Here is a 25,580-nt window from a genome sequence, read left to right as displayed (position 1 = left end):
AAATAAACAATTTAAAGTTGTTTTGGTGAAGAATTTGATATATATATATATATATATATATATATATATATATATATATATATATATATATATATATATATATATATATATATATATATAATATGATTTGCGATATTAAACATAATTATATTATGTCAGTTGTACTTATACACTCATTATGAAGTTTCATAAAAAACTTATTTTAGTAAATATCAATGATTTATACATATTATCACATAACTTGAGGTTCAATTCTGACTATTGGATCACATCCAGTTTCAATTTGGACCATCAGATGCACTGGGGTCCAAATTGAAATATCAATAAAATATTTTATTTGAGATCTAATTTCTAAAATTTTATTAAAAATATGTGATAACAACTTTCTTTTATTAACATTAATATATTTAAATAATTAAAATTATTAATAATTTATCTTATCAAATTAATTTTAATTCATAAAATATTATCAATAAAAATCAAATTTTAATCCATAGTAGTGATTTAATCATGGATAATTAATAATTATTTATATAGAGTGAGGAAAATTGTTCTCATGATATGTTTCCTTTTTTTTTTTTAATCTCTACTAAATCTAAAACTAAAAAGGGCCACCCACTTCTCTCACTCGGGCATCAAGAAGCCCGAAGCCCTTTTCTGAAGTTGCCCTCCAGACGAGAGAATCCCTAAAAAGTCCCTATTTTCCTCTGCCACTCTCAATCCTCCCAGGTACTAATCTAATCTTGTTATTTATTTTTATTTTTCTGCAACCCCGTTTGATTCCCAAGAAAATCCATCCCCCATTCGATTTCTGGGAAAATTCATCCTCGTTTGATTTCCGAGAAAATCCATGCAAAACCCCCAAGGATAACCAGAAAGATTGCTTTTGTTTTTTGCTTCCTGTGTTTTCTGGATCTGTTCTAGGGGTCGCTTTGCTTTTGTGCCATTGGATTTAAATTTCACGAACCCTAAATCCACGATTTTTGAGCCAGGCTAAAAAACACAACCTTTGCCTGCAAATCATGATCAGATTTTGTCACCTGTGCGCGGGCTGGACTGGTAGGAAATATCGGGAAATTTTCAGAAAAATCGGAAAAAAATCGGCTATACAAACCGAAAATTCGCCGATAAATTGCAGTGTCCGGCTATTTTTTGAAGATTTCGCCGATTTTTCGTCTGCATCCATTTTTCAGCGATTTTAACCGAAATTTGGCGAAATTTCTCCCATCGACATTTCGCCCCCCTCTTTCGTATCGCCGACCACCGAAACCCGAGATTTCGGCTAAAAAAATGGAAACTTTCATCCTTGATTTTCACCGAAGTAATGCTGAACTCATGTTGTAGTTGCACTAGCATTAAGGTACGGCTTGAGCACGAGACGCAAGCTCCGATCTCCGTCAACACAAAAGCATTCGGTCATTTTTGCTCCAAACGCTGCGTTTCGATCGATCACTGAGTTAAAGGTACTGCTCAGTTTCCATTTCTAATCCAGTAAATCGACTTCTAGATTAGACATAATCGGTTATGAAAAAAATTAAAAAAAAAGTTGAATCGTAAATTTTCACAATCCAATAAATCGACTTTTATTTTGTTTTATTTTAAATTTTTGGCAGCAAAGAAACTAGGAGTCAATATGTGATTTTCTTTTATTTTTCTTCATTTTCTTGATAACCAAGGGCTTGAATTTCAGTCGGAGTGCTAGATAATAGCTTGGCATGCTATTGCTGGAAGTTTCCAATTTTAGGGTTTCTGTTTGAACAACCGTGGAAGTGTATTGCAAGTTTGGATTACTGCTCAGACTGAATTCTTTTTAGATTGACGGTCTTTGCTGTTTGGGAATGTTTTCTTGTACAAAATAGAAATAGTGTAGATGCAGAGAAAATATGGGAAAAGGAATTGCAATTTTGAGTTGTTAAATTTTTACCACTGAGATAGGGAATACAGAAAAATGTCATTTAAATCTTACACAGGTGGGGTTTTTGGTTTTTGGTTTTTTGGATTTTGTTTTCTTAAATTTTATTTTAATTTTTGGCTTTTGTTTTTATTTCTTTGAAGCAAAAAATGAGAGATAACATGGGAATGGAAATATCATTTTCTTTTATTGCTCTATTTTCTTGGAAACCAATGGGCTAGATTTCTCTTGGAATGCTTTAAGCCTTTACAAGTTGTTGGTTAAGGTGTTGGCAAATAGAATTAAGAAGGTTATGGGGAAAGTGATTTCGGAGTCTCAAAATGCCTTTGTGGAGGGTAGACAAATTTTAGATGCAGTTTGATTGCAAATGAGACAGTGGATTCAAGGTTGAAAAGCAATTAAGAGGGTGTGCTGTGTAAGTTAGATATAGAGAAGGCTTACGATCATGTAGCTGGAAGTTTTTGTTGGCAATGCTTAAAAAAATGGGCTTTGGGGAGAGATGGTTAAAGTGGATAGAATGGTGCATTTCTACTGTAAAATTTTCTGTTCTAATAAATGGCTCTCCTTCCGTTTTTTTCCAAAGTTCGAGGGGATTGAGACAAGGAGACCCCCTTTCCCCTTATTTGTTTGTGATAATCATGGAGGTGTTTAGTTGTTTATTGAGAAGGGCTATTTATAGAGGCTTTTTATCTGGGTGGAGGGTGAGAGGTCAGAGTGGTGAGGGGATTTTGATATGACACTTGTTATTTGCGGATGATATTTTGGTGTTTTGTGAGGAGTCTCATGACCAGATGACTTATCTAAGCTGGCTTCTCATGTGGTTTGAGGCTTGTTCAGGGTTGAGAATCAATTTGGAGAAGAGCGAGTTAATCTTGGTGGGGAGGGTGCATGGTATAGAGGATTTGGCTTTGGAGTTGGGTTGTAGAGTGGGTGGTCTCCCTTCTTGTTATTTGGGACTGCCTTTGGGGCCCCCCTTCAAATCATCTGCGGTTTGGGATGGTATTAAAGAGCGGTTTCGAAAAAGACTTGCAATGTGGAAGAGACAGTATATTTCAAAAGGAGGGAGACTCACTCTAATTCGGAGCACTCTCTCTAGCATGCCTATATACTTCATGTCTCTCTTTTATTTGCCTAGAAAAGTAAGGTTGAGATTGGAAAAGATTTAAAGGGATTTTTTGTGGGGTGGGGGAGCTCTTGTGCATAGGCCACACCTTGTTAGGTGGAACCTGGTTTGCTTGGAAAAAAGGAAAGGTGGTTTGGGTGTGAGAAATTTAGTTCTGATAAATATCGCTCTCATAAGTAAGTGGAATTGACACTTTTCCAATGAAAGAGAGGCTTTTTGGAAGCAAGTTATCAGTCATAAATATGGTGTGGAGGAGGGGGATTGGTGTGCTTGGGCCGTAAGTGGGAGGTATGGTGTTGGGCTTTGGAAAACAATTAGAAAGGAGTGGTTGTTTCTGAATAGTAGATTAGCCTACCAAGTAGGTAGTGGTTGGAGAGTGAAATTTTGGAAGGACAAGTGGTGTGGAGATGAGCCTCTTTGTGAGTCATTCCCCTCTTTATTTTCCATCTCCCTGTCTAAAAATGCTTGGGTGTCGGATGTTTGGAACCCAGACATTGATGGGGAGGGTTGGACCCCTCTTTTCTCAAGGATGTTTAATGATTAGGAGATTGAGATGATGGAGCGTTTTATGCTCAAGATCCAACCCTTTAGGGTGCAAAGGGAGGACAAAGATAGAGTGGTTTGGACGACTTCAAAGAGTGGTGATTTCTTAGTCAAGTCGCTTTATTCTATTTTGGAGCTCGGAGACTCTCATTTGTTCCCTTGTAATAGTATTTGGAGGGCGAATGTACCTCCTAAGGTAGCCTTCTTTGCTTGGGGGCTTCTTGGGGTAAAATCTTAACTTTGGAGCAACTTCAGAGGAGAGGGTACTCTATGGCTAACAGGTGTTTTCTATGTCTCTCTGAATTAGAGACGGTGGATCACCTTTTACTTCATTGTGTAAATACGTGGGTTTTGTGGAATCTTCTTTTCTCCCTATTTGGTGTGGCTTGGGTTCTCTCATGTTCAGTGAAGGAAACTCTTCTTGGGTGGCATGGAGCTTTTGTGGGGAAAACTCATAAAAAGGCTTGGCAAATGACCCCCTTATGTATTTTTTTGTCAGTCTGGAAGGAATTGAATATGTTAGCTTTTGAGAATGAGGAGCTTTCACTTCAAAGACTGAAATATTCTTTTGTATGTAATATTTGGTCTTGGGTTAGGGTGTCTATAGTTTTGAGCCTTTCTTCTCTTCTTAGTTTTTTGGATTGACTAGGCTCTAAGTAGGGGTTGGTGAAGTGTTATTTCTTCCCTCCCCCCTTTGGTTTCGAGCCTTTGGGCTGCTTTTGTATACTCTCTGTATATTTTGAGGGTACTGTTTTTGGTGCTTCCTCTTTCCGTTGAATATATTTCCTTTTATCTATCAAAAAAAAAATTGTCAATGCTATAGCTGGAAATTTTAAATTGTAGGATTTTGTTTTGGACTATAGCCCAAAACTAATTATATGGGAACATTATCTTGTATAGTTTTATATAGAAAAAGATTTGGCTTGAGTTAAGATTCCTTAATTTTACCAGAAAAAAGGCTGGAACTTTCACTAACTAGCCATTGGTTTCCAAAAAAAAATGGGAGAGAGAGAGAGAGCGAAAGCAGGTGAGAGAGAGTGCGATGGCGAGGAGGGGGATGAAGGTTCGGTCCCGCGACGCAGAAGGAGGGAATGCAAATTCAGCGTGGAATCAAAGGAGTTTGAGATTATTGGTGACGAGAGGAAAGGAAAGTTCCAAGCCCTCATTGTGGAGAAGAAGGGAGGGGTTGCGTCATGGATTCGGTTGGGTCTGGACAGTCTAGGGTTGTTCTTGGAAGGTCTGAACCTCTGTATTTTGGATGAGAAAGCATCAGGATGGGGAAGGGAGTGGAAGGAACAGGGCCGAACATTCTCTATGTCACGAGGGACAAACATCGCGGGGGAGTTTATCCGGCTAGGGGTCTTCGACCTTGCGAGGAAACACTTCTGCATCTTTGTCCCGAGAGGCAGAAAGGAAACGCGGGGGTGGATGACCATGGCGGACAAGATTAAAGAGGTGATAGGCGCTTTTGGTAGTAAATCAAAATTCCAGGAAGGAAAATCTACGGGGAAAATTGCTGGGGGGAGCTCATACGCAACAATAGCAAAACGTGCTTTGTTGGGCAATCCAAATGCGATTGCAGTGAAGGTCAGAAGAGAGGAATCGATGGGAATGTTGAAGAAGCTGGATCACTGTGTTGTGGCTAGCAGGAGGGGTAACGCAGGGGAAGAGGACGATCTTGAGAAGCTGGGACAGCATTGGGCAAAATCGTGGGAGCTCAAGGGAAGCTTAGGGCTGGCTAAAATGGAAAAGGGGAGGGTTCTACTGGACTTTGAAGACTTGGAGGAGGCGCGTCGTGCTGTTTTTTCTGGGAATCGCACGATGAAAGGAGTCCAGATAGGGCTGGAGTTTTGGAGTCCAAGGAGCGGGTGCTGGACAGAGGAGGAGAAGGCAAAGGAGATTTGGGTGAGATTATTTTGACTCCTAGTCTCGTTTTGGAGCCCAGAGATTTTGAAGAAGGCGGGGGACGCATGTGGTGGCTTTATCACGGCCGATGAACCAACGAAGACGCTGGGTGAGCTTCAGTGGGCCAGAATATTAGTGAGGAGCAGAGGTGATGCTCGCCCGAGTGTTCTGGAAGTCGAAGTGGAAGAGGAGGTCTATGAGATAGCATTATGGTGGGAATGCCGTCCGGTGATAAGGAGATCTTCCAGTCAAGCAGAAAGCCATTACAGCAGCGAGGTTGGGGGTGAGGTGTCCTCACGCGCGGAGAAGCGAGTGACAAAGGGGATGGTGAGCGTGAGGATCGAGGACCTGCACTCGTCAGGTGAAGGGACGGGTGGACAGAGGGCTGTTGGGGGTCTTTTTGTTTCTAATGAAGGTCGAGGCCCAATATCCCCGTCGTGGATCCAACCTGGGGCAGTCCATCTTTCAAGCCCAAATGCCAGCCCAAAGGTATTAAAAAGGGACGGTGGGCCTGGGCTGAAGATTGGTGCAAGGGGATTAAAAATGAAAGGGGTGGCCTTAAGTCCAGATGCAGGCCCGTCGGGTAGGCCCGATGAGGTGGGCTGTTCCATTACAGGCCCAGTCTCGACACCAATCAAAGGCCTAAGTTCAAAGGGAAATGGTCCACAGCCTGTTAGAAGTTCATCAGCAGGCCAAAACCATTTTTTATCCCAGAAGTCGGTGTCTGATCCAGGTAAGAATCAAGTGCCAGAGCCTTTTGTTGCGTGGGAGACTGAGGACTTGAGGAAATTAAATGGCGTGGTCAGGATATCAGAGACGGACAAGGCTCTCGAAGAGGAATCAATGAGGTATGGTAAGGGGATGTGGTCTTGGGGGAACAGGGTTCTGGGGATCCCTCATCTTAACTCTTTTAATTTTGATCGGACTCCGGGAGTGGAGTCTTTCGGTCATTCTGGGGATTGGAATGAGGGAGCTCGTGTTGACAATTCAATGTGGCTAACAGTATATGAGGGTGGTGTTGAGAGGAGCAATGGATGCAGGGAGGTGGGTGTAAAGGAAAGCAGCAGTGATACGGGAAGGAGGACTGTGGGGGATGGTGCCACATATGATTCCCAAACAGAGAGAGGAATGCAGGAGGATAAATGGGAGGAGAGTGATCTGGCAAAATTTAGTCATTTCCTGGGATTCCCCACGGAGGGATTGGAGAAGGAAATACTGAAGTTTCTGTCTCAAATCAAAAAGAGAAGGGAGAAAATCCATAGTAAAGAGCTATTGGAAAAATCTAAGTTTGAAAGGGAGCTAAAAAGACTGGAATGCTCCATTAATTATGAGGGGGGGCTTAAACAGAAAGGCTCGGTTCAGGGCAAAGGGCGCCAGATTGTGATTGTCCAATGAAGATGAAAATTCTGAGTTGGAATGTGAGGGGAGCAAATGATAGCTTTAAAAGAAAAGTAATTAAGACGTTTATAAGGAATCAGAGGGCGGACGTAATTTGTATTCAGGAGACTAAAATTCAAGCGATGTCGGATTACATTGCGAGAAGCATAGGCTCTGGCAGATTCATAGAGTGGAAGGCTGTGAATGCGGAAGGTGCTTCGGGGGGAATTTTGGTGTGCTGGGACAAAAGGGCCTTGGAGGTTCTAGATTGGGAAGAGGGCCAGTTTACCTTATCTTGTAGATTCCGGAATATAGAAAATGGGGTGAGTTGGATTTTTACGGGAGTGTACGGTCCTTTCTCCAAGATGGAAAGGGAGGCTTTATGGGATGAGTTGGGGGCGATTAGAGGGCTGTGGGAAGACCCGTGGTGTATAGGGGGGGACTTCAACATAACCTTGTTTCCGAGGGAAAGGAGCAGCCAGAGGAGAATGAATTCAGCAATGAGGAAATTTGCGGAAACAGTGGATGATTTGGGGCTGATGGATCTCCCACTTCAAGGGGGAGAATGTACTTGGAATGGGGGACAAAACAATCAGATCTGGGCAAGATTGGACAGATTCCTTGTCTCCCCTAGTTGGACTGACCAATACAATGGGATTAGTCAATGTAGGCTGCCCCGTCCGGTTTCCGATCATTTCCCAATTATGCTAGTGGGGGGGGGGGGGGGGGGGGGGGGGGGGGGGGGGATAAGACGAGGCCCAACTCCATTCAGATTTGAAAATATGTGGCTTAAGGTTGAGGGCTTCAAAGATTTAGTGCGCAGCTGGTGGCAAGGAATTGAGGTAAGGGGCAGTGGTAGTTACAAGCTGGCTACCAAGATGAAGGAAGTCAAACAGAAATTGAAAACTTGGAATAGAGAAGTCTTTGGGAAGCTGGAAACCAATAAATCCGTAGCCTTGCAGCAGGTGGAGTTTTGGGATAGGGAGGAAAGTGGGAGAATTCTGACGGTGGAGGAAACGGAGCTTAAGAAAGAGGCAAAAGAGAATTATAGGAAATGGGTGACTATAGAAGAGACCCATTGGAGACAGCTTTCTAGGGAAATATGGCTGAAGGAGGGGGATAGAAATACGGGCTTTTTTCATCGCATGGCAAGCGCTCACCGGAGAAATAATCAGTTGGAGAGAATAAAGATCAATGGGGAGTGGCTGTTAGAGGAGCAGGAAATCAGGGAAGGAATTGCTAGCACTTTCCAAAGCTTACTTTCAGAAGATATGGGGTGGAAGGCGGATATAAGGGGCCTTCGGCTAGACCGGATCAGCCAACAAGAGGCGGAGACCTTGGAGAGGCCCTTTACTGAGGAGGAAATTTATGTGGCATTGATGGAGATGAATGGGGATAAAGCCCCTGGCCCGGATGGCTTTACAATGGCGTTTTGGCAAAGTTGCTGGGACTTCATTAAAGAGGAGATTATGGAAATGTTCAAAGACTTCTATGACCACAGTTCTTTTCTCAAGAGCCTCAACAATACCTTCCTAGTGTTGATCCCCAAGAAAAGTGGGGCTGAGGACCTTAGAGACTTCAGACCGATTAGTCTTTTGGGGGGGCTTTACAAGTTATTGGCTAAAGTGCTAGCTAACAGATTGAAGAAAGTAGTTGGTAAGGTGGTCTCTACTTCTCAGAATGCCTTTGTGAAGGGAAGACAAATCCTTGATGCGTCTTTAATTGCAAATGAAGTGATAGACACGTGGCAGAAACAAAAGGAAAAGGGCATTATATGCAAGTTGGATATAGAGAAAGCCTATGACAACATCAATTGGAAGTTCTTGGTGAAGGTGTTACATAAGATGGGTTTCGGGTCTAAATGGGTGGGGTGGATGTGGAGCTGTCTATCGTCCGCTAAATTTTCAGTGTTGGTTAATGGAGTGCCTGCAGGTTTCTTCCCAAGCACTAAAGGTCTTAGACAAGGGGATCCGTTGTCTCCTTACCTCTTCATCATGGGGATGGAAGTGCTTGATGTGCTTATCAGGAGAGCTGTGGAGGGGGGGTTCTTATCAGGATGCAACATTAGGGGAGGAAGTGGCCCCTCCTTGAACATATCTCACTTGTTTTTTGCTGATGACACAATGGTCTTCTGTGAGGCCAAAAAGGATCATCTAACTTACTTGGGGTGGATTCTTTTCTGGTTTGAAGCGGCTTCAGGTTTAAGGATTAATTTAGCCAAGAGTGAGATCATTCCAGTTGGTGAGGTGGCGGAGGTGGAGGAGTTGGCTGTTGAGCTTGGCTGCAGGGTGGGGACTCTACCTTCTCAGTATTTGGGTCTTCCTTTAGGGGCCCCAAATAGAGCGCCTTATATATGGGATGGGGTGGAGGAGAGAGTGAGGAGGCGATTAGCTCTTTGGAAACGGCAATATATTTCTAAAGGGGGAAGAGTTACCTTAATTAAAAGTACATTGGCTAGCATGCCAATCTACCAAATGTCCATTTTCAGAATGCCAAAGGTTGTTGTTAGAAGGATTGAGAAAGTGCAAAGAGATTTTCTGTGGGGAGGGGGAAACATGGAGAGAAAAGTGCATTTGGTTAAATGGGAGGTGGTGTGCACAGACAAAGATAAAGGTGGGCTAGGCCTTAGAAAGCTAGCTTTGTTGAACAAAGCTTTACTTGGCAAGTGGATATGGAGGTATGCTGGTGAAAAGAATATTTTGTGGAGACAAGTGATTAAGGTGAAGTATGGGCAGGAGGGTCTTGATTGGAGGCCTAAAAAAGGAAATGGGATGATTGGTGTAGGGGTTTGGAAGGAAATTTGGAAAGAATCAGATTGGTGTTGGGATAACATGTCATTCCGCGTAGGAAAGGGCAACATGATATGCTTCTGGACAGATGTGTGGTGCTCAGATTCCTCATTGGCTCAACGCTTCCCTCATCTATTTGGTATGGCCGCGCATAAGAGTTTGACGGTTGAGGAAATGTGGGATCAAAATTCGGGTCAAGGAAACTGGAATCTTCATTTTTTGAGGGACTTTAATGATTGGGAGATTGAGTTGGTTGGGGAGTTTCTCCACATTTTGAGGGGCTGTAAACCTTCTTTGGAGGAAGATTCAGTTATATGGAGAAAAGGAAGAAGTGGCCAGTTCAGGGTTAAGGAAGCGTACAGGTTGTTGACGAATTCTGATGTTATGGGTTTTCCTTATAAAAGCATTTGGGTGGCAAGAGTGCCAACTAAAGCTGCCTTCTTTGCGTGGGAGGCGTCATGGGGGAAGGTGTTAACTTTGGATAGTCTGCAAAGAAGAGGTTTTCAACTTCCAAATCGGTGTTTCTTGTGCGAATGCGAAGAAGAAAGTGTAAATCATATTCTAATTTACTGTACAGTGGTGAGAGCCTTATGGGATATTGTCTTTGGTTTAGTTGATGTAAAATGGGTTTCTCCAGGAACTGTAAAGGAGGTCTTAGCTAGTTGGAGGGGCTCGTGGGTGGGAAAGAAAAGGAAAAAGATATGGGATGCCATTCCGTTGTGTATTTTTTGGACGGTATGGAAGGAGAGGAATAGATTAGCTTTTAGGGGGGGGGGGGGGTTTAAATATTCAAAAGTTAAAGAATTCTTTTGTTTGTAACCTGTGGAGTTGGGCCAAATTGTATGTAGGTGAGGAGGCGTTCTCCCTTATAGGCTTCTTAGAGTGGTTAGCCTCCTATTAATGGGAGGTTTTTCTTTGTTTTGTTTTTTGAGGCCTATGCTGTTTTGTATACTTCCTGTATGCTATGCGGCGTTCTGCCTTTTTTAATGCTTATCTTTTACTTATCAAAAAAAAAAAATTTTACCAGAAAAAAGAAAGAGCAACAAAAAATGTAAAACTCTAATTTTAAAAGAAGAAAAGGAAAAAGAACTTCTAATTTTATTAGTTATAACTAATAAATATAGAAATGTGAATTTATTATGATTGTTGTCGAATGAAAAAGATGTAGATTTGAAGGGAAATAAGGGAGGGGTATTTTGGGACAAGTGTACAAACTCTCTGGACTTCCATATATAATGTAACTGTAAAATAATTTTTTTAAAGGAAAAGTGTGTTTACGTCTACACAACCCAAATTTACATTATCCACATTTAATACACTTATCTAAAAATATTTAGGATTTTATACACTTTTTGGTCAATCATACTACCTTTAACCACATTGTTTTTCATTTTATGATTTTGTTTTTTTTAAATACGTGTGGAAGCACACTTTTCCCTTTTTTTTTTTCTATGGTTAATTTCATTGACCTTCCCTAAGGTTTTGGCTAAATACACCTCGTCCCCCCATTGGTTTGAAATTTCATCACATGTCTCCCCTATTCTTTTCATTTGATGTTTTCACTTTTCTCCCCTCTAATTCAAAATTTTTGACGAATTTTCAAACCAATGAGGGCTAATTGTAGCTAAAACCTCAAGGGAGTTGAGTGAAATTATCTATTTTTTTTTTATTATTATCTTTTAGTAATTGAAATGACACTATTTGCCTGTTGTAAAACTCACCTCATATTCATCTAATAACAGACTCCAAACACAAATTCAAAGGATTCAAAGAAGCAGGAGCAGAAGCAGCAAAGACCATGTCATTCATGAAAGGAGATCTGCTCGCAAGAACGAGAAAGCTCGTTAAGGGCTTGGCTAAGGCTGAGCCAGTCTGGCTGAAAGCCATGGAACGGTTTGTCTATCTCTTTCTCTCCCTCTATTATATAGATTTTATATGACTGTTATGCTTGTATTAATGGGTAAATTTGAGCTCCTAGATAAATTTTCAGTGTCTAAACATGGGTTTTCTTTCTTTTGTGTTCTGACATTTATTTATAGTTGGAAGCGTTTGGTGTTACCAGGATAGGAGTTATAATGCAATGCCTTTTGTCTATGTTAATCCATATGCAATTTTGGAATATAACAGAGAATTGATTGAGTCTCAGAAAAACAGTTTTTAGTTTTTGAAAATTGGTCTCTAATGTTTTGTAGAAAAAAATTTGTTTGGGAACCTGAAATATTTTAACCCTGTTTTTAGTATTTTTAAATATGTTTTAAAAATAATTTTTATGTCTAGTGCTTTATTTGTAATCACTGTACATGTTTGTATGATTATGTTTTAAAACATCCATCATAAAACATTTGAAAAGAACTAAAATATGTGATTTGAAAATACCTTTTTTTTTCTTAAGAATAGAAAACAAAACAGTTTTCTATTACCAAATGTGTTTTCCTTTTGTTATTATTATTATTATTATTATTATTGTTTTGGAGAACATAAAATTGTTTTCGAAAACAATTGCCAAACATGCCCTATGGTTCTTTGAAGGAAAATATCAAATGGGTGTAATGCAATATGGGTTCAGTGGCCTATCTCTCTATTAATTGTTAGCGATCCAGTGCTTTGTGAACTTTTTTTTGATCAATGGGCTTATGATACACATGGATTTTCTTAGTGATTAATTGGGGTGAGTTATTGGTTGATGCAAGAGTTTAAGGCCATGTTTGGTTCGTTGAAATGAGGAGTGAGAATGAATATCTCATTCCTCTTCTCATCCATTTCCTTGTTTGGATAACTTAAATGACTGTGAGTATGAAATAAAAAACTATTCTAGCATAAATGAAATCCCACTTATGAGTAGGATTTCAATTGATCTCCAATATGAGATATTTGATTCTCTCAATGTAGGAAAGGATATAGAACATGTTAAAATTATATTTTACCCCTTCATTTTCATTAATTTAGGATGACTTATTATGGTTAATTTTTATTTATTGAAGTGAATCTTATTTTTCTTAGTCTTATTATTTAGCCAAAAAAAAAAAAAAACGAACTTCCAAAATATGTTCTTTTAAAAAAAAAAAAATTTTGAACTGTGTAAGAGTATTATTATTAATTTTTTTCCTTTTTCATTTTCATTCTCATTGTTACCAAACATTGAAATTGAAACAAATAATCATTCAATCCTTACATTCCTAGGTGTATCTAAACACAAAAATTTGAATCACCAAATTCATTCTTATTCAACAAGAAATAGGAATGGAAACAAAATATTCATTCCCATTCCCCATTCCAATGTACCAAATATCGCCTAAGGGTTTTGTCATTAATTAATTTTGTGTTATTTCTTGGATAATGCCCATGCCTGAAAATTAACTAGTGGGGACTTCCTTCACATTCCAGTAAATATGGTTGGCTGCATTTGGACTTGTTTGCTACAGTTAGATCTCCTGCAATCTTGAAAATTAGCTACACTCATTTAACTAGTCCATAGACCAACCTGAAGGAGCTTAGCTACCCTGTCGATTTCCTAACTTAGCCTTTCTTAATTCACCAAAGTCTGTCTTATTGTTTCATGTCAACTGCATCAATCCTTTTCACATTTCCACTATGTTGGAAACTGTTTTCTTTTTGTTGGATCATTGGCTAGCATTTCATCTCTCAACACTAACTTTCATCAATTTTGGTCTTCCCTTTCCCCTTATTAAACCAGATAACTCCTCATTGCCTCGCTTGCATGATCAGTTTTTTCATTAGCAAACTTGAAATTTACTCTTGTCATTTTTGGCATTCCCCTGTGCTCTTGAATCATCTTCAGTTTAAACCATATCATTCATCATTACCTCACTCGTGCAATCATATCTCTTTTAGGTTTGGAAAAGCCATGGTAATAGTAGTTTTTCTAATTTTTTGCCTATTAATGCTAACCTACACCATGTCGTGGATATATTCATTTCCCATTCTTTTCTCATCTTCCCGTCATTCATCTCCTATTCTTGTCTGCCCTATGTTTTATACTATAAAGCATTACTACTGTGGTCGTCAATTGAAGTTTACGAATACATTGATCAAACTGCAATCTGGAGGTACTCATTTACTTCATCTATTGCACTAGTGGTCATCCTCTTCAGTCATGTGACCTTAAAGCTAATCAAACCCAAGTAGAAGATGTTTGCTCTTGGGTATATCTTGGTCATGCATTTTACCTACATCCTCATTTCCCTTGTATTTTATATAAATTACATTTCCATTTGTTGGAAATGAGCAGGAATTGAAGAAAAGAATAGAAATCTTTTTAGTTTCATGTTGTTTGCTGTGATTTGTCTAATGCTTGTCACCAGGTTCCATTCCCATTTCTCTAAGATGCAGGTGATCCAGTTTTGTTCTTTTCTGGAGACTGACAGTACCATTCGTTTCCCCTTGATAGCTTGGGTATCCGCATCAACCAGTGTATTTGCACTACAAATATGACTGGAAAGTCTGTCTAGACTTTGTTCAGGAAATCCTTTTGTTACATTTGAACTGGAAAGAATATCTACCAAATAAATGGTTATTATAGAAAGTTGAAATTGCATTCCAAATTTTTGCCCCATAACTATGGATTTTTGACTACTAGTTGTAATCTTCAAAAGATGATGCACCAATCCACTTCTTTGTTTTAATTATCTATGTTTTTGTAGGAAGATAAATTAGTCGAGAAGAAAGAGAAATATAGAAACAAAAATTAGTCTAATAGTAATTAGAGAAAACAATATGTCTAGTCAGTTTACTTTGTTTCTGAACTCATTCATAGTACACTTAATGCTGTGAATGCTAACATTGTTCTACCCAATCATGTTTCTGCTCAAAAAAAAAAAAAAAAAAAGTGGGTGTCAAAAGGAAGAAAAGACAAATTAATTTGAACTTTTTCCAATGCAGAAGGTGGAGTCCATGAGGATTTTTACCATTCATATACTTACCACATTGGCTTCTAACATCTTGCTAACCAATTATTCCTTTGAGGTTAATGTTTTTAGAAATCTTGATATTGGATGTTGACTAAAGGGATTGAGGTAAGCAGAAGGTTCGCTTTTTTGTGTCAGAGTATGTATGATTTGCATCTGGTGTCCAAAAATAATTCTTTTGGAAGCACTAGAGCCTACTTGAAATGTGGGAATAAACCAAACTATATCTTTTCTAAGATGAAAGATAATATTGGTTGTAGAGTTTGTGAATGTCATGGTTTTGCCATAATTTTGCAACTAATCTTTCTTTAGATATTTCTGAAGAAAATTTCCTACAGTTGGTTCACACACACACATATAATTTGATAGTCATGCTTTTCCTTACCCTTGATTGTGTTGACCAGGGCCCCACCTCCAACATTTCCTCGGCCTGATGGAAAAGTTAAGAAAATCAGTCTCCCTGAGGATTTTTATATTCAAAAGTTCTTTCAGAAGCATCCAGATTCTAAATATGAAGATGCTATCAAGTATTGCTCTATTCTTATAAATAGTTCTATCTATTTGTCCTTTCTGATCTATGATAACTAGCTTGTTAGAAATGCTTTCTTGCCATGCATATGTTTCTTCCAAGTGATATTAGAATGATCATAAAGAAAAACATTCATGGTGTATGTCTTAAATTTGTCAAGTAATGAGGAGAGAGAAGAAAACCTTTCTATTTTCATAATTGATCTTATTTTATTGTATTTTTTGCTTTGAGTTTTTAGAATTTAGAACTATTCTTTATTAAAAACTTCTATTAAAGAAGTTCTTATGAAGCTTAAGTTTCTAATTTTAATTTTTTTTCTATTTTCTTTTTAATTCTATTATTTAGATGATTTATAAGTTTTAAGAAGGAAATAAGAGTCCTACTAAGTTACTATATAAGTTATATTTATTTATTTTTTTATAGTTTTTTATAGTTTTTGGGGTTTGTTAAATTCCATAAATAAGGTTAATTGATGTAAAACAAGATGAATGATTGATGATGAAATAATATTAAGTTTGTATGCTTTACCTATCAAAAAAATAAGCTAAGTTTTGTATGCTTAGTGATTTTCAATCATGAGACTGTTGCTTTTTCTCTAGGTGTGACTCTTAGAAAATCTTAGTGATACTCTAGGGTTTCTATAATTTTTTTCCCTCTTTATCTTTCTTTTTGTATATTTTGTTTTATTTTTCCCCACTGCCATGAACTTCATTCCTCTTTCATCTTCTTAGATCCTAAAAGATTGAAGCACTTGCCTACCTATTTGAATGTAAACAACCATCGCAAGGTTGCCCTATATCAGTTTTGGCATTAGAGTGGAAGTTCTTGGTTTGAAGGTGTGTATAGCTAAGGAGTAGAGTAATTTATCTAAGCATGAGTTCAAGATTCCAAATAATCAAGATGTTGTTTCAACATGTCTGGAGGAAATTTATGCTACATGATAATCCCAACAAATGGTCATCATAAAACTTAACAACCAAGTTGATGGGATAGTGAAACTATTAGTAAGAAGTCAAGAAAAACAATCCATTGAGGAAGGGGGTGGGAGCCATTAGCATAACCAATTGCCTAATAGAGCATGTGGAGAGAAGGGTAATTTTATGATGAGTAATCAACCAAGGAGCACAATATGAGACATCCATTGTAATGTGGACATGGAAAGTATTTCAGACTTTGAGCAAGATTAGATGTAACTAAAAAGTACGCATTGAAGTTATTGAATTTTTGAGAAAATTGAATTCTACAACTTTTCTTGGTTGGTTTATGTCTATAGAAGATTACTTTGATTGGTATGCTTTGCTTGAGAAGGTCAAGATGCATTTTGTGAAGGCAAATTTTAAAAGGTGCAACACTTTTATGGCAGCATAATGTTGAAGATTAATTTTAGAGAACCAACCAACCGTCTATAAACACATGGAATTAGATGAAGTTGAAGATGAAAGGGCACTTTCTCTTAATTGATTATGAACAACTTTTATACATGAAAATGTTAATCTCAAACAAGGTAATAAATTGATTTTGAAAAATACATAAAAGAATTTCATGGATTGAGCATTCCAAATTAAGTTAAGGGAGTGAGACTCAAATTATTACTTGCAATAGAGACTTTGAATGGGGATCTAACTTGAGATGGTGGCTGCACAAACTTACACCTTAGATGATGCTTAACAACTAGCCCTTAAAATTGAAGAAGCGCTCAAATCTTGGGTTCTAAATGCTTACGATCACAAAGTAGAGGATCTTTCTCTAATCAAGGATCAAGCAAGTAAAACCTTAAGCATAACAAATTCTAACACTTATCGTGTGAATGGTGAAGGCATCAATCAACCATCTTTGAATGTGACTAAAAGGGAGGTTAATGAGGGTAAACTCCCATGGGTGTTGTTGAAAAAAGGGTTAGTACAACTCCATTATGTTTCAAGTGTGGAGGACATTATTCGTTGTTGTCTATCCAAGCAGTGTTTTCAAAGGAATTGGTGAGGCAAGCTTCAAAGCGCACCTTAGGGTGAAGCATTCATAAAAGTGCTCAACTCTTAGAAGGCGTATACCTTTGGAGTCGAAGAGTATCCAACATGGGTTTCCAGTGCACATTTGATGTGCTAGTGCTTAAGGCGTAAGCCTTCGATGTGTTTTTGTTGTTGAGGTGGTTAGATACCAATAAATAAATAAATAAAAATAAAAATAAAAGAAAAAGGAAAAAAAATAAAAACTTGTCTTTTAACCAAAAGAGCCAGTTGAGAGTGCTATAAGAGGAGAAAACACAAAGAACCCCAAACCTAACTCTTACTTGATTGGCCTCATGCATTTTTAGTGACGACACATGAGGCTTTGGCATCTTCCTTTTGGTTCGGTGAGATGCTCTTCCCTCTTCGTTCTTTGTTCTTTCTTCTCCTTGGTTCTAAGCTCTTCCTTCTTCGTTCTTCATTCTTCCTTCCCCCTAATTCCGGTTTCTTTGCTTTTCCCAAATTGGTTATATATATATATATATATATATATATATATATATATATATATATATAGATATGGGTATATTATTCCCTAATATTTTATTTCATGGTCTCCTTGTTTTTTCCTCGTCTTTTTTTTTCTTTTTTTTTCCCAAGAAATATCTCAACCTCTTTGTTCTATTTCTTTTTATGAGGTTGACCTTTTTTTTCTTTTTCTTTTTTGTGTAGAAAATTATCAAACTAGATAGAATTTAGTTTCTTTTTCTAATAGTTGATTTTTTAGTAACTAGTAAAAAACTTTAGATAATTGATTTTTTCTAGTAGTAAAAAATTAGATAATTGATTTTATTTTGATTTTTGAAATTCACAAGTTATTAACTTTTTTCAAATAGCAAAAAAAATCAGATAACTGATTTAATATTTAAATTATTTAAAATTTGTTTAAATAATTAGATTTTTCATTTTATTAAATTTTATTTATTTTTTATATATTTTAAATTATTTTTAAATATTTATCAATTATAAAAATGAGGTTTCAAAAGGCTTATATCTCAATGCTTGGAGGTGTACGCCTTGCCTCACAAGCACAAAAACATCTCGGCTTACACTTTCGTCTTTACAACTAAGGGATTATACTTGTGTATTGAAGAACTAGAACTTGAATCAGAATTAGCCCTTCGATCAGATCAGGCAACGGAAAGTGCTTGAGGTGGCTGGGCAGTTGACCAGGCCCTACCACATACAGATAGCAAGCAAGAGCTGTGTCAGCTTATCCAGAAAATGAAATTCTTGCCACCCCAAATGCTGCTACCTCTTTGCTAAGCATACAGGTTGAGAGGTACAACGAAAAGCAATTTAGACAAGAAGGGGAAGGGGTTTATTTTGATGCTTTAAATGAAAGTCATTGTGTTGTAGTGTGACATCTATTGGTTGCTCTAATAGCAAAAGAGGAAAGGTTTTCTATGATGAATCTGAAATGGAAATGTCATGAATCCATTACAAAACAACCTATAGGAGTCCCTAAAGAAGCGTTGCAAGTGCAAAATGGTGCTAAAGAACAAATCTCCATCTATGTGAATTCTAATGCGTGATATTGATCTAGCTCTACCTTATATATTACAAGGAGCACATGGACTCCAAAAGACCAGTTATTATGCTGTCTATGAAAGACTTTATTCTGTAAGGGTTGAGTCTTTATGGAGTTTCTTTCTTACTAACTCATGGGAAGGATGAGTTATATGAATGGTTAGCCATGATCTTTGGATTAATCAATACATTGAGCACATTTATGCGAGTCATGACATGGGTTTTAAGGGTCAATATTGAAGAGTATGCATCATAGAGTATACTCCAATTACTGATCTTTCTGAAGTTAAAAGCTTGAGAAACTGATGCTTGACTTTACAAATTGTCATGATGGGCGGCAAACATGAAGAATCTTTGATGGTACAATAAGGTTTGTTGGAATTTCTTTTGTAGTTGAGAAACTCAAGAATCTTATTCTTTTCTAAGAGAGTTTACTAGAAAATTGTAGAAAGCGAATTCAATACCGCACATTATACAAGAAGAGCTGTGGAAAGCAAGTTCATACATGATGATGAAAAACAAAGGGTGGAAACCATTGCTTTGGCTTTCAATTGACTGTAGAAAGCCATTAAAACTCAAGGTTGAATTTTTTTTCAAGTTGGGGGGATATCGATGAGGATGAATCCCCAAGATCTACCCAAGAAAGGAATGAAATGAAATAAATAAATCCTATTGCTCTATCAAATATATTTAGATAATTTATAGTTTTTTAGGTTCTCTAGTATCATAATTAGTTGGTAGTTGAGCTTGCCATTGAAGTATCTATTTTGAGTCCTTAAAATTTAGAAGCCTTCTTTATTAGAAACTTTTGTTAAAGAAGTTTATATAGACTTTAAGTTTCTAATTTAAAAGAGAAAAGGCAGAAGTTTCCATTTTTTTTTTCTAATTTTATTATTTTAAAGAAGATTTAGGAGTTTTAGAAAGATAAAGAGTCTTAATGAGTTAGTATATATGTTCACTTTTTTTTTTTTAATAGTTTTATTCAATTTTTAGGTTTCCATGGTTCACAAGACTAGTTGATGTAAAATGAGATACATGATTGGCAATGAAATAATATTAAGTTTTGCATACTTTACAATCTTTAATAGTAAGATTCTTAGAAGGTCTTAGTGAGACTCTAAGGTTTTTATCTTTTCTTTTTTATTTTTTTCCTATATTTAATTTTACTTTTCCTTGTTGCTATAAAATTTATTCCTTGTTCCTCTCCATAAATCTTAAAAGATTGAAGTTTTAGCCTACCTATTTGATTGTAGACAACTATTTGAGGGTTTTTTTTTTTCATCAAGCTTATTATTGTTGTCATCTGATAGATAGTTAGAATAGTGGATTGTCAAACGGGTTGAACCAGAAACTTGCATGCTTGAAATATATTGGACAAACAACTTTCCTAAAAACTTAAGTTTGTAGGATTTAGACCCTGCAATGTATAACATGTACTTTAACACCCTCTCTTACATGCAACCTATATACTTGCACATGGAGAGACATAGGCTCACAAATAAACAAACCATAAAAACCCTCCTTTGGGCTTATACATGGGCTTAATTAAGTGGGAAAATAAATATGCGATAAATTTCGACCACATGACCTCATGCCAAATGAAGCTTTGCTACCATATTGGACAACCAACTTTCCTAAAAGTTTAAATTTGTAGGATTTGGGACCACAATGTTGTGGAAAGTCAACCTTCAATTTTTTTATTTTCTTATTGGATTTACTTATTTGATTCTAGGCTGATTGATTAACTATATTTAGATAGGTTCCTAGTTTGCCTTTTTATTTATTTATTTATTGTTTTCTCCATTTTTTTCTCCTTGATTTCTAATTGTAATTTAGGAATGTTATTGTTGTAAATCTTCCTTCCCTAGGTTGTTCCCATTGTATATAAGTGATCCACTATATAATTTTGAGGAGATACAAAATTATATTCAGAATTTGCATATGTTATTAGAGCTGTATTAGAGTTTATTGGTATGCTCTTAGGGATAACTGATCACATGATTAGTGTGTTTGTTTTCTACTTATTTCACTTATTTGGGCATGCAAAAAGTTAAATTTGCTAATGAGTCTTTTTCTTCTATTGCTGGAAAGGGTTCTATTACTATTTCTAAACACCTAGTCCTAAATCCAGTCATACATGTTCCTTAGCTAGCTTGCACTCTTCTTTCAATTAGCAAATTGACAAAGGATCTTAATTGTGGGGCTAAATTTTTTCCTACTCATTGTGAATTTCCGGACCTATGTATAGGGAAAAAAATTGGCAATGCTAGAGAGGTAGGTAGAGGGACTCTATTACTTTGAGGAGGACCTAGATATGTCAGTATGCTTATCCTAATCTACTCATGTTGGTGCCTCTTTGTCCTATGAGGATGAAATTAAATTATAGCATTATTGATTAGGACATCTAAGTTTTCTTTATTTCAAGGTTTTATACCCAACTTTATTTAGGAATAAAAAGGTTATTGACTTTCACTGTAAAATATGTGAATTGTCCAAGCATCATCTCACTCATTTTCCTATCCAAACCTACAAACAATCAGTCTTTTTCACTTGTACATAGTGACATTTGGGGTCCTTCACGTATTCCAAATGTATTGGAGGCTAAGTGGTTTCTTACTTTTATGGATGACTGTACCCATGTATGTTGGGTCAACCTTTTTAAAGAAATATTTGAAACAACTAGACTGTTCCAAACCTCACATAGAATGATTCAAAACCCATTTCCAGCGAAACTTCAGGTTTTTTGAACAAATAATGGAGTAGAGTTTTTTATCTTCTACCTTGGGTACCTACTTGAGTGGGAATAAGATTTTTCATCAAACATCTTGTGTTTATACCCCTCAACAAAATGGAATAGCTGAGAGGAAATATAGACATTTGCTTGATACTGCTCGGGTTTTGTTATTTACCATGGGAATGCCCAAATATTTGTGGGGAAAAGCTATCTTAACAGCTTGTTATCTCATCGATAGAATGCCTACCGAGGTCCTCAATTTTAATTCACCTTTGGACTGTCTAAAAATGATTCTTCCAGCTTCTCACTTGTCAACCCCCTTCCACTAAAAGTTTTCGGTTGCACTACATGTGTTAATATCAACAAATATAATTAAAGCAAGCTTGATCCTAGGTCACTTTAATGTGTTTTCCTTGGCTATTCTCCTACTAAAAAAAGGGTATAAATATTTTCATCCTCCTACTAAGAAGTTTTTTGCTACTATGGATTACACTTTCTTTGAGTCACAACCCTGTTTTACCAAATTTCTCTTCATGAGGAGAGCAAGAGAGTGGTAGAGCATATTTGGGATGATGATCCTATACCTATATTGCAACCACCTTCTACCTTACCTATAACTGAAATTAACTGCAAAAAAATCTAAGCTGATGATCAACTGGGTGTGGGGGAGAAGGAAACTGAAATTGAAAAGCCTCATGAGCTGCAGGTGTGTTCTCGCAAAGGTAAGTTTAAGAAAAATTGTCAATCTTTGGATCCAAACATAATGCCTCTTGAAAATATAGGTAACTCTGAACCTTGTCTTACTCCATTTGTTATTTCTTCTTAATCTTGCTTTATTAATCCCATTAATCTAGTCTTAGATCTTGATTTGCCTATTGCTTTTAGGGAAGGTATTAAATCTTGCACACAACACCCTATAAGCAACTTCATTTCTTATTATAGACTAAACCCCTCTTTTAAAGCCTTTACTACTAATCTTTCAATTATGTATATTTCTAAAACTATAAAAGAGGCTCTTATTGTTCCAAGGTGGAGAGAGGTGATGAAGGAGGAGAAGAGAGCCTTTGATAAAAATGATAGTTGGGAGCTAGTGAATAATCCTTCTGAAAAGAGACCTATTGGATGTAAATGAGTGTTTAACATGAAGTATAGGGCAGTTGGATTAATCAAAAGATACAAGTCAAGACTTGAGGTGAAATTTTTTACACAAACTCATGGAATTAACAATCAAGAGACTTTTGCCCTAGTTGCTAAGATGAATTCAATCAGGGTAGTGTTATCTCTTGCTGCAAGTTTGGAATGATCGCTACTTTAGTTGGATGTAAAAAATGCAATTCTGCACGGTGAATTGGAGGAAGAAGTGTATATGGATCTTCCCACCTGGTTTTGAAGAGATGTATGGAAATGAAAAGATTTGCAAGCTTAAAAAATCCCTTTATGGCCTCAAGCGATTACCTAGAGCCTGGTTTGAAAGATACACACGATCTCTTCTCAAATATGGGTAATGTTATATCTGACCAACCAAAAATGGCCATAGTGTATATAGATGATATCGTCTTGATCAGCAGCGATATGCATGAAATGGAAAATCTGAAACAGCTTATGGCTAAAGAGTTTGAGATTAAAGGATCTTGAGACATTGAGGTATTTTTGTTCTGATTCATAATTTTTAAGTTGTTCAGCATTATTAGAAATTGTGAACCAAAGTTCAGCATAATTTTAAGTTGTTCAGTTTGAGTTTAGGTAGGATATATATGGAAAAGAATTATTCATTTGTTGCCTGTTAGATTTATATAGGTTACAGCATGAAGAGCTGAATATCATTCTTCTAAAATACGATGTTTCTGTGTTTTCTAGTATTTAGGGAATATGCCTCGTAACATGACTTTTGATTTAATGCCCAAGTTCAAATCAGGTCACAGATCATGCAATAAGCTGAAAACACTTGTGTTTATAGACGTACAACTTGCAAAACCAAACAGTTCACATTTTTTATAGATCTTTGGATTTTGATTTTTTGATTCATATTTGTTAAGTTTCACGGTTTTTCTACCAATTTTGAACCAATGATCAAGTTTTACAGTATAATGATGAAAAAACATGTATCTTCTATCCTCCAAATTTCAGAACACAATTTTATTTTTTAGCAGCTGGAACTGGATGCTAATCTTTTTTACTTGGTGAATCTGCCTTTTGCTATGGACTGTTAGTTTGATTCCAAAGTTCAAGTGAGATCAGTCAATAAAAAATTGATTGTGTTGATATGTTATTACTCAACTGTATCAGTGCATCAATCCTCTACTTAGCCTACTTAATATCTAGGGTTAAAGAGTAAAAATTAGGTTCCTTTTGTTGAGGTTACATGAGATTTGCAACATTTCTTTCTTGGTTGTCTATTCTGCAGTAATATATTATTATTTGATGATTGACATATTCTAATTATCTGTTTCTAATTAAAAAAGGAAAGGGAATTCTTACAGGTGTACTTTGTTTGCTAGAATTTGTGTGGTTTCAAACACAGCTTATTTGATGGTGTGTGGTTTCAAAAACATCCTATTATTTGATGATGCCTGACTACTATATCATGTGTTAAATTTGCTTGGAGTTTTAGGATATTATCATATTATGATGAGATTTCTAGTGGATAATGAAATTGACCTAGGATTGAAAGCCTTGAGTCAAATTTTAACTTCATTTATATGTAATGCTCTGACAGGATTAGTGCTTTTAACCCCCCTCCAGCCCGTGTATTTGGTTGTCGGGTGCTTGAGTTGAAGGAACAGGGAGTCAGTGAGGAAGAGGCCATGGCTGTAGCCGATGTATGTATTTCATTTTTACCAGGTTCTTGAGTCAAATTTTCTCAGGAACATAAGTTTGTCTTATTTTTGTTTGTGTTTTCTTCTGTCTCCTCCTTTCTCCAAATTTAACCAGCCTTTTACTCTGGTGTTTAGATGGAATATAGGGCAGAGAAAAAGGCCAAAAAGATGGCATATGCTCGACTGAAGCAAATTGCTCGTCTTCAAGGGAAGAGACTTCCTCCTAACCCATATCCTAGTGCTATCAAGGAGATACAGGCTGAAGAGAGGAAATATGTTCGTGACCGTTTCTTCAATCCCAAGATACTTAAAATTGTGGAGAAGATGAAAGAGGAGAAAGCAGCTGCGATGCAGGACCGAATGAGAGGAGGTGGCTGGCAATCTTTTTGAAGTGGCATGCAGTTGGAATATTGAGCCTTTTTTTTTTATCTCAGAACCTGAGCCCCAGTAATGTTCTTAGAGTAAGCCAGAAGTAAAAATATTTTTGAAGAGGACCAACTAGCTTTAAAATGATGTATGGATGATGGGCTTTGAAATGATCTAAGCTTAGACCATATATTTTTGTTTTCATGCCCATATTTGTTGGTTTACTAATGAGGGAAACTAATTGCGGAGATGGGTATGAAACTTATTTGATGTTATGAGAATCTACAAATAATCGCATTGTGTTTGATTTTTAACTTAATTCTAAATAGAATCTTAATGTTTAATAGTGTTAAATATTAGGTTGTTTGTTTTTGTAGGAATTTATTTCTATTAAGTATTAAAAAGTAAAAAAAACTAATATATTATTTTTTCTATTTAGAAAAAACTACATATTTTGATTTTTTCTATTTAGTAAAAAATTTATAATAAGTCATGAAAAAGTAAAAAAATAAACAATCTAAATTCTAAAACTAAATTGCTTTAATCAAAAAGCCAAAAAAACAAATACTATCCTGTCTCAGCTGAAAACAACCCATATTCCTTAACAAACATTCTGTATTAAGATATGCCTTAAAAAATTCTCTCCTAATGCTATTTCAGCATTAGCCATTGGATACCTTTCTTGGGGTTTAAGCATACAATTTGGATTTGCTTTTTCTTCTTTGAAAAGCCAAAGTGTATTACAAAGGAAAAGGTTATTCCTGGCAATCATTTCCATGTAGCTCCTTTTAATTTTTTTTTCTACTTAATTAGATTAAAGGAAACCCTTCCAATCCGCTTTTCCATCCACACCCATTCCTTGTGGTATGAATTCTACTTGGACACTGAGTTGTCATGTATTATGTATGAATTCAAGTGATGCTCCCTGGGTATCTGCCTATAGTTCCAGCCTTTACTCCTTGACAAAAGAATATGATACATAGCTAAGATATTGGCAGTAGACTGGGGTGTCTTGTCTTAAAAAAATG

At 36.7% G+C, this 25,580-nt stretch overlaps 1 protein-coding gene across 4 annotated transcripts; it reads left to right on the top strand.

The window, feature by feature from the left end:
• Positions 1 to 556: 556 nt before the first annotated feature.
• LOC100267719 (uncharacterized) lies at positions 557 to 24,864 on the top strand. 4 transcript variants are annotated; one of them, XM_059740806.1, is made up of 6 exons: positions 557 to 729; positions 1,345 to 1,463; positions 11,392 to 11,542; positions 14,979 to 15,101; positions 24,087 to 24,189; positions 24,322 to 24,864. In XM_059740806.1, exons 3-6 carry the CDS (start codon positions 11,448 to 11,450, stop codon positions 24,574 to 24,576), a joined length of 576 nt encoding a protein of 191 aa, XP_059596789.1. In that variant the 5' UTR covers positions 557 to 729; positions 1,345 to 1,463; positions 11,392 to 11,447; the 3' UTR covers positions 24,577 to 24,864. The 4 variants fall into 4 exon arrangements, with proteins under 4 accessions (XP_059596789.1, XP_059596790.1, XP_059596792.1 ...); XM_059740807.1 differs by having other exon boundaries at positions 993 to 1,463; XM_059740804.1 differs by having other exon boundaries at positions 589 to 729; positions 1,031 to 1,463.
• Positions 24,865 to 25,580: the final 716 nt, after the last annotated feature.

The sequence above is a fragment of the Vitis vinifera genome, chromosome 1, assembly GCF_030704535.1.
Source record: "Vitis vinifera cultivar Pinot Noir 40024 chromosome 1, ASM3070453v1".
In the NCBI taxonomy this organism is placed as follows: Eukaryota; Viridiplantae; Streptophyta; class Magnoliopsida; order Vitales; family Vitaceae; genus Vitis; species Vitis vinifera.
The sequence above is the reverse complement of the archived record's forward strand: the minus strand, read 5'-3'. Positions and strand labels throughout refer to the sequence as shown.

What these genes read in the sequence shown, in the direction of transcription:
- LOC100267719 (XM_059740806.1), top strand. Translation starts at nt 11,448, where the DNA reads ATGTCATTCATGAAAGGAGATCTGCTCGCAAGAACGAGAAAGCTCGTT. An exon ending in TGGCTGAAAGCCATGGAACG is followed by an intron (nt 11,543 to 14,978) that starts GTTTGTCTATCT and finishes TGTGTTGACCAG; the next exon opens with GGCCCCACCTCCAACATTTC. An exon ending in AGGCCATGGCTGTAGCCGAT is followed by an intron (nt 24,190 to 24,321) that starts GTATGTATTTCA and finishes TCTGGTGTTTAG; the next exon opens with ATGGAATATAGGGCAGAGAA.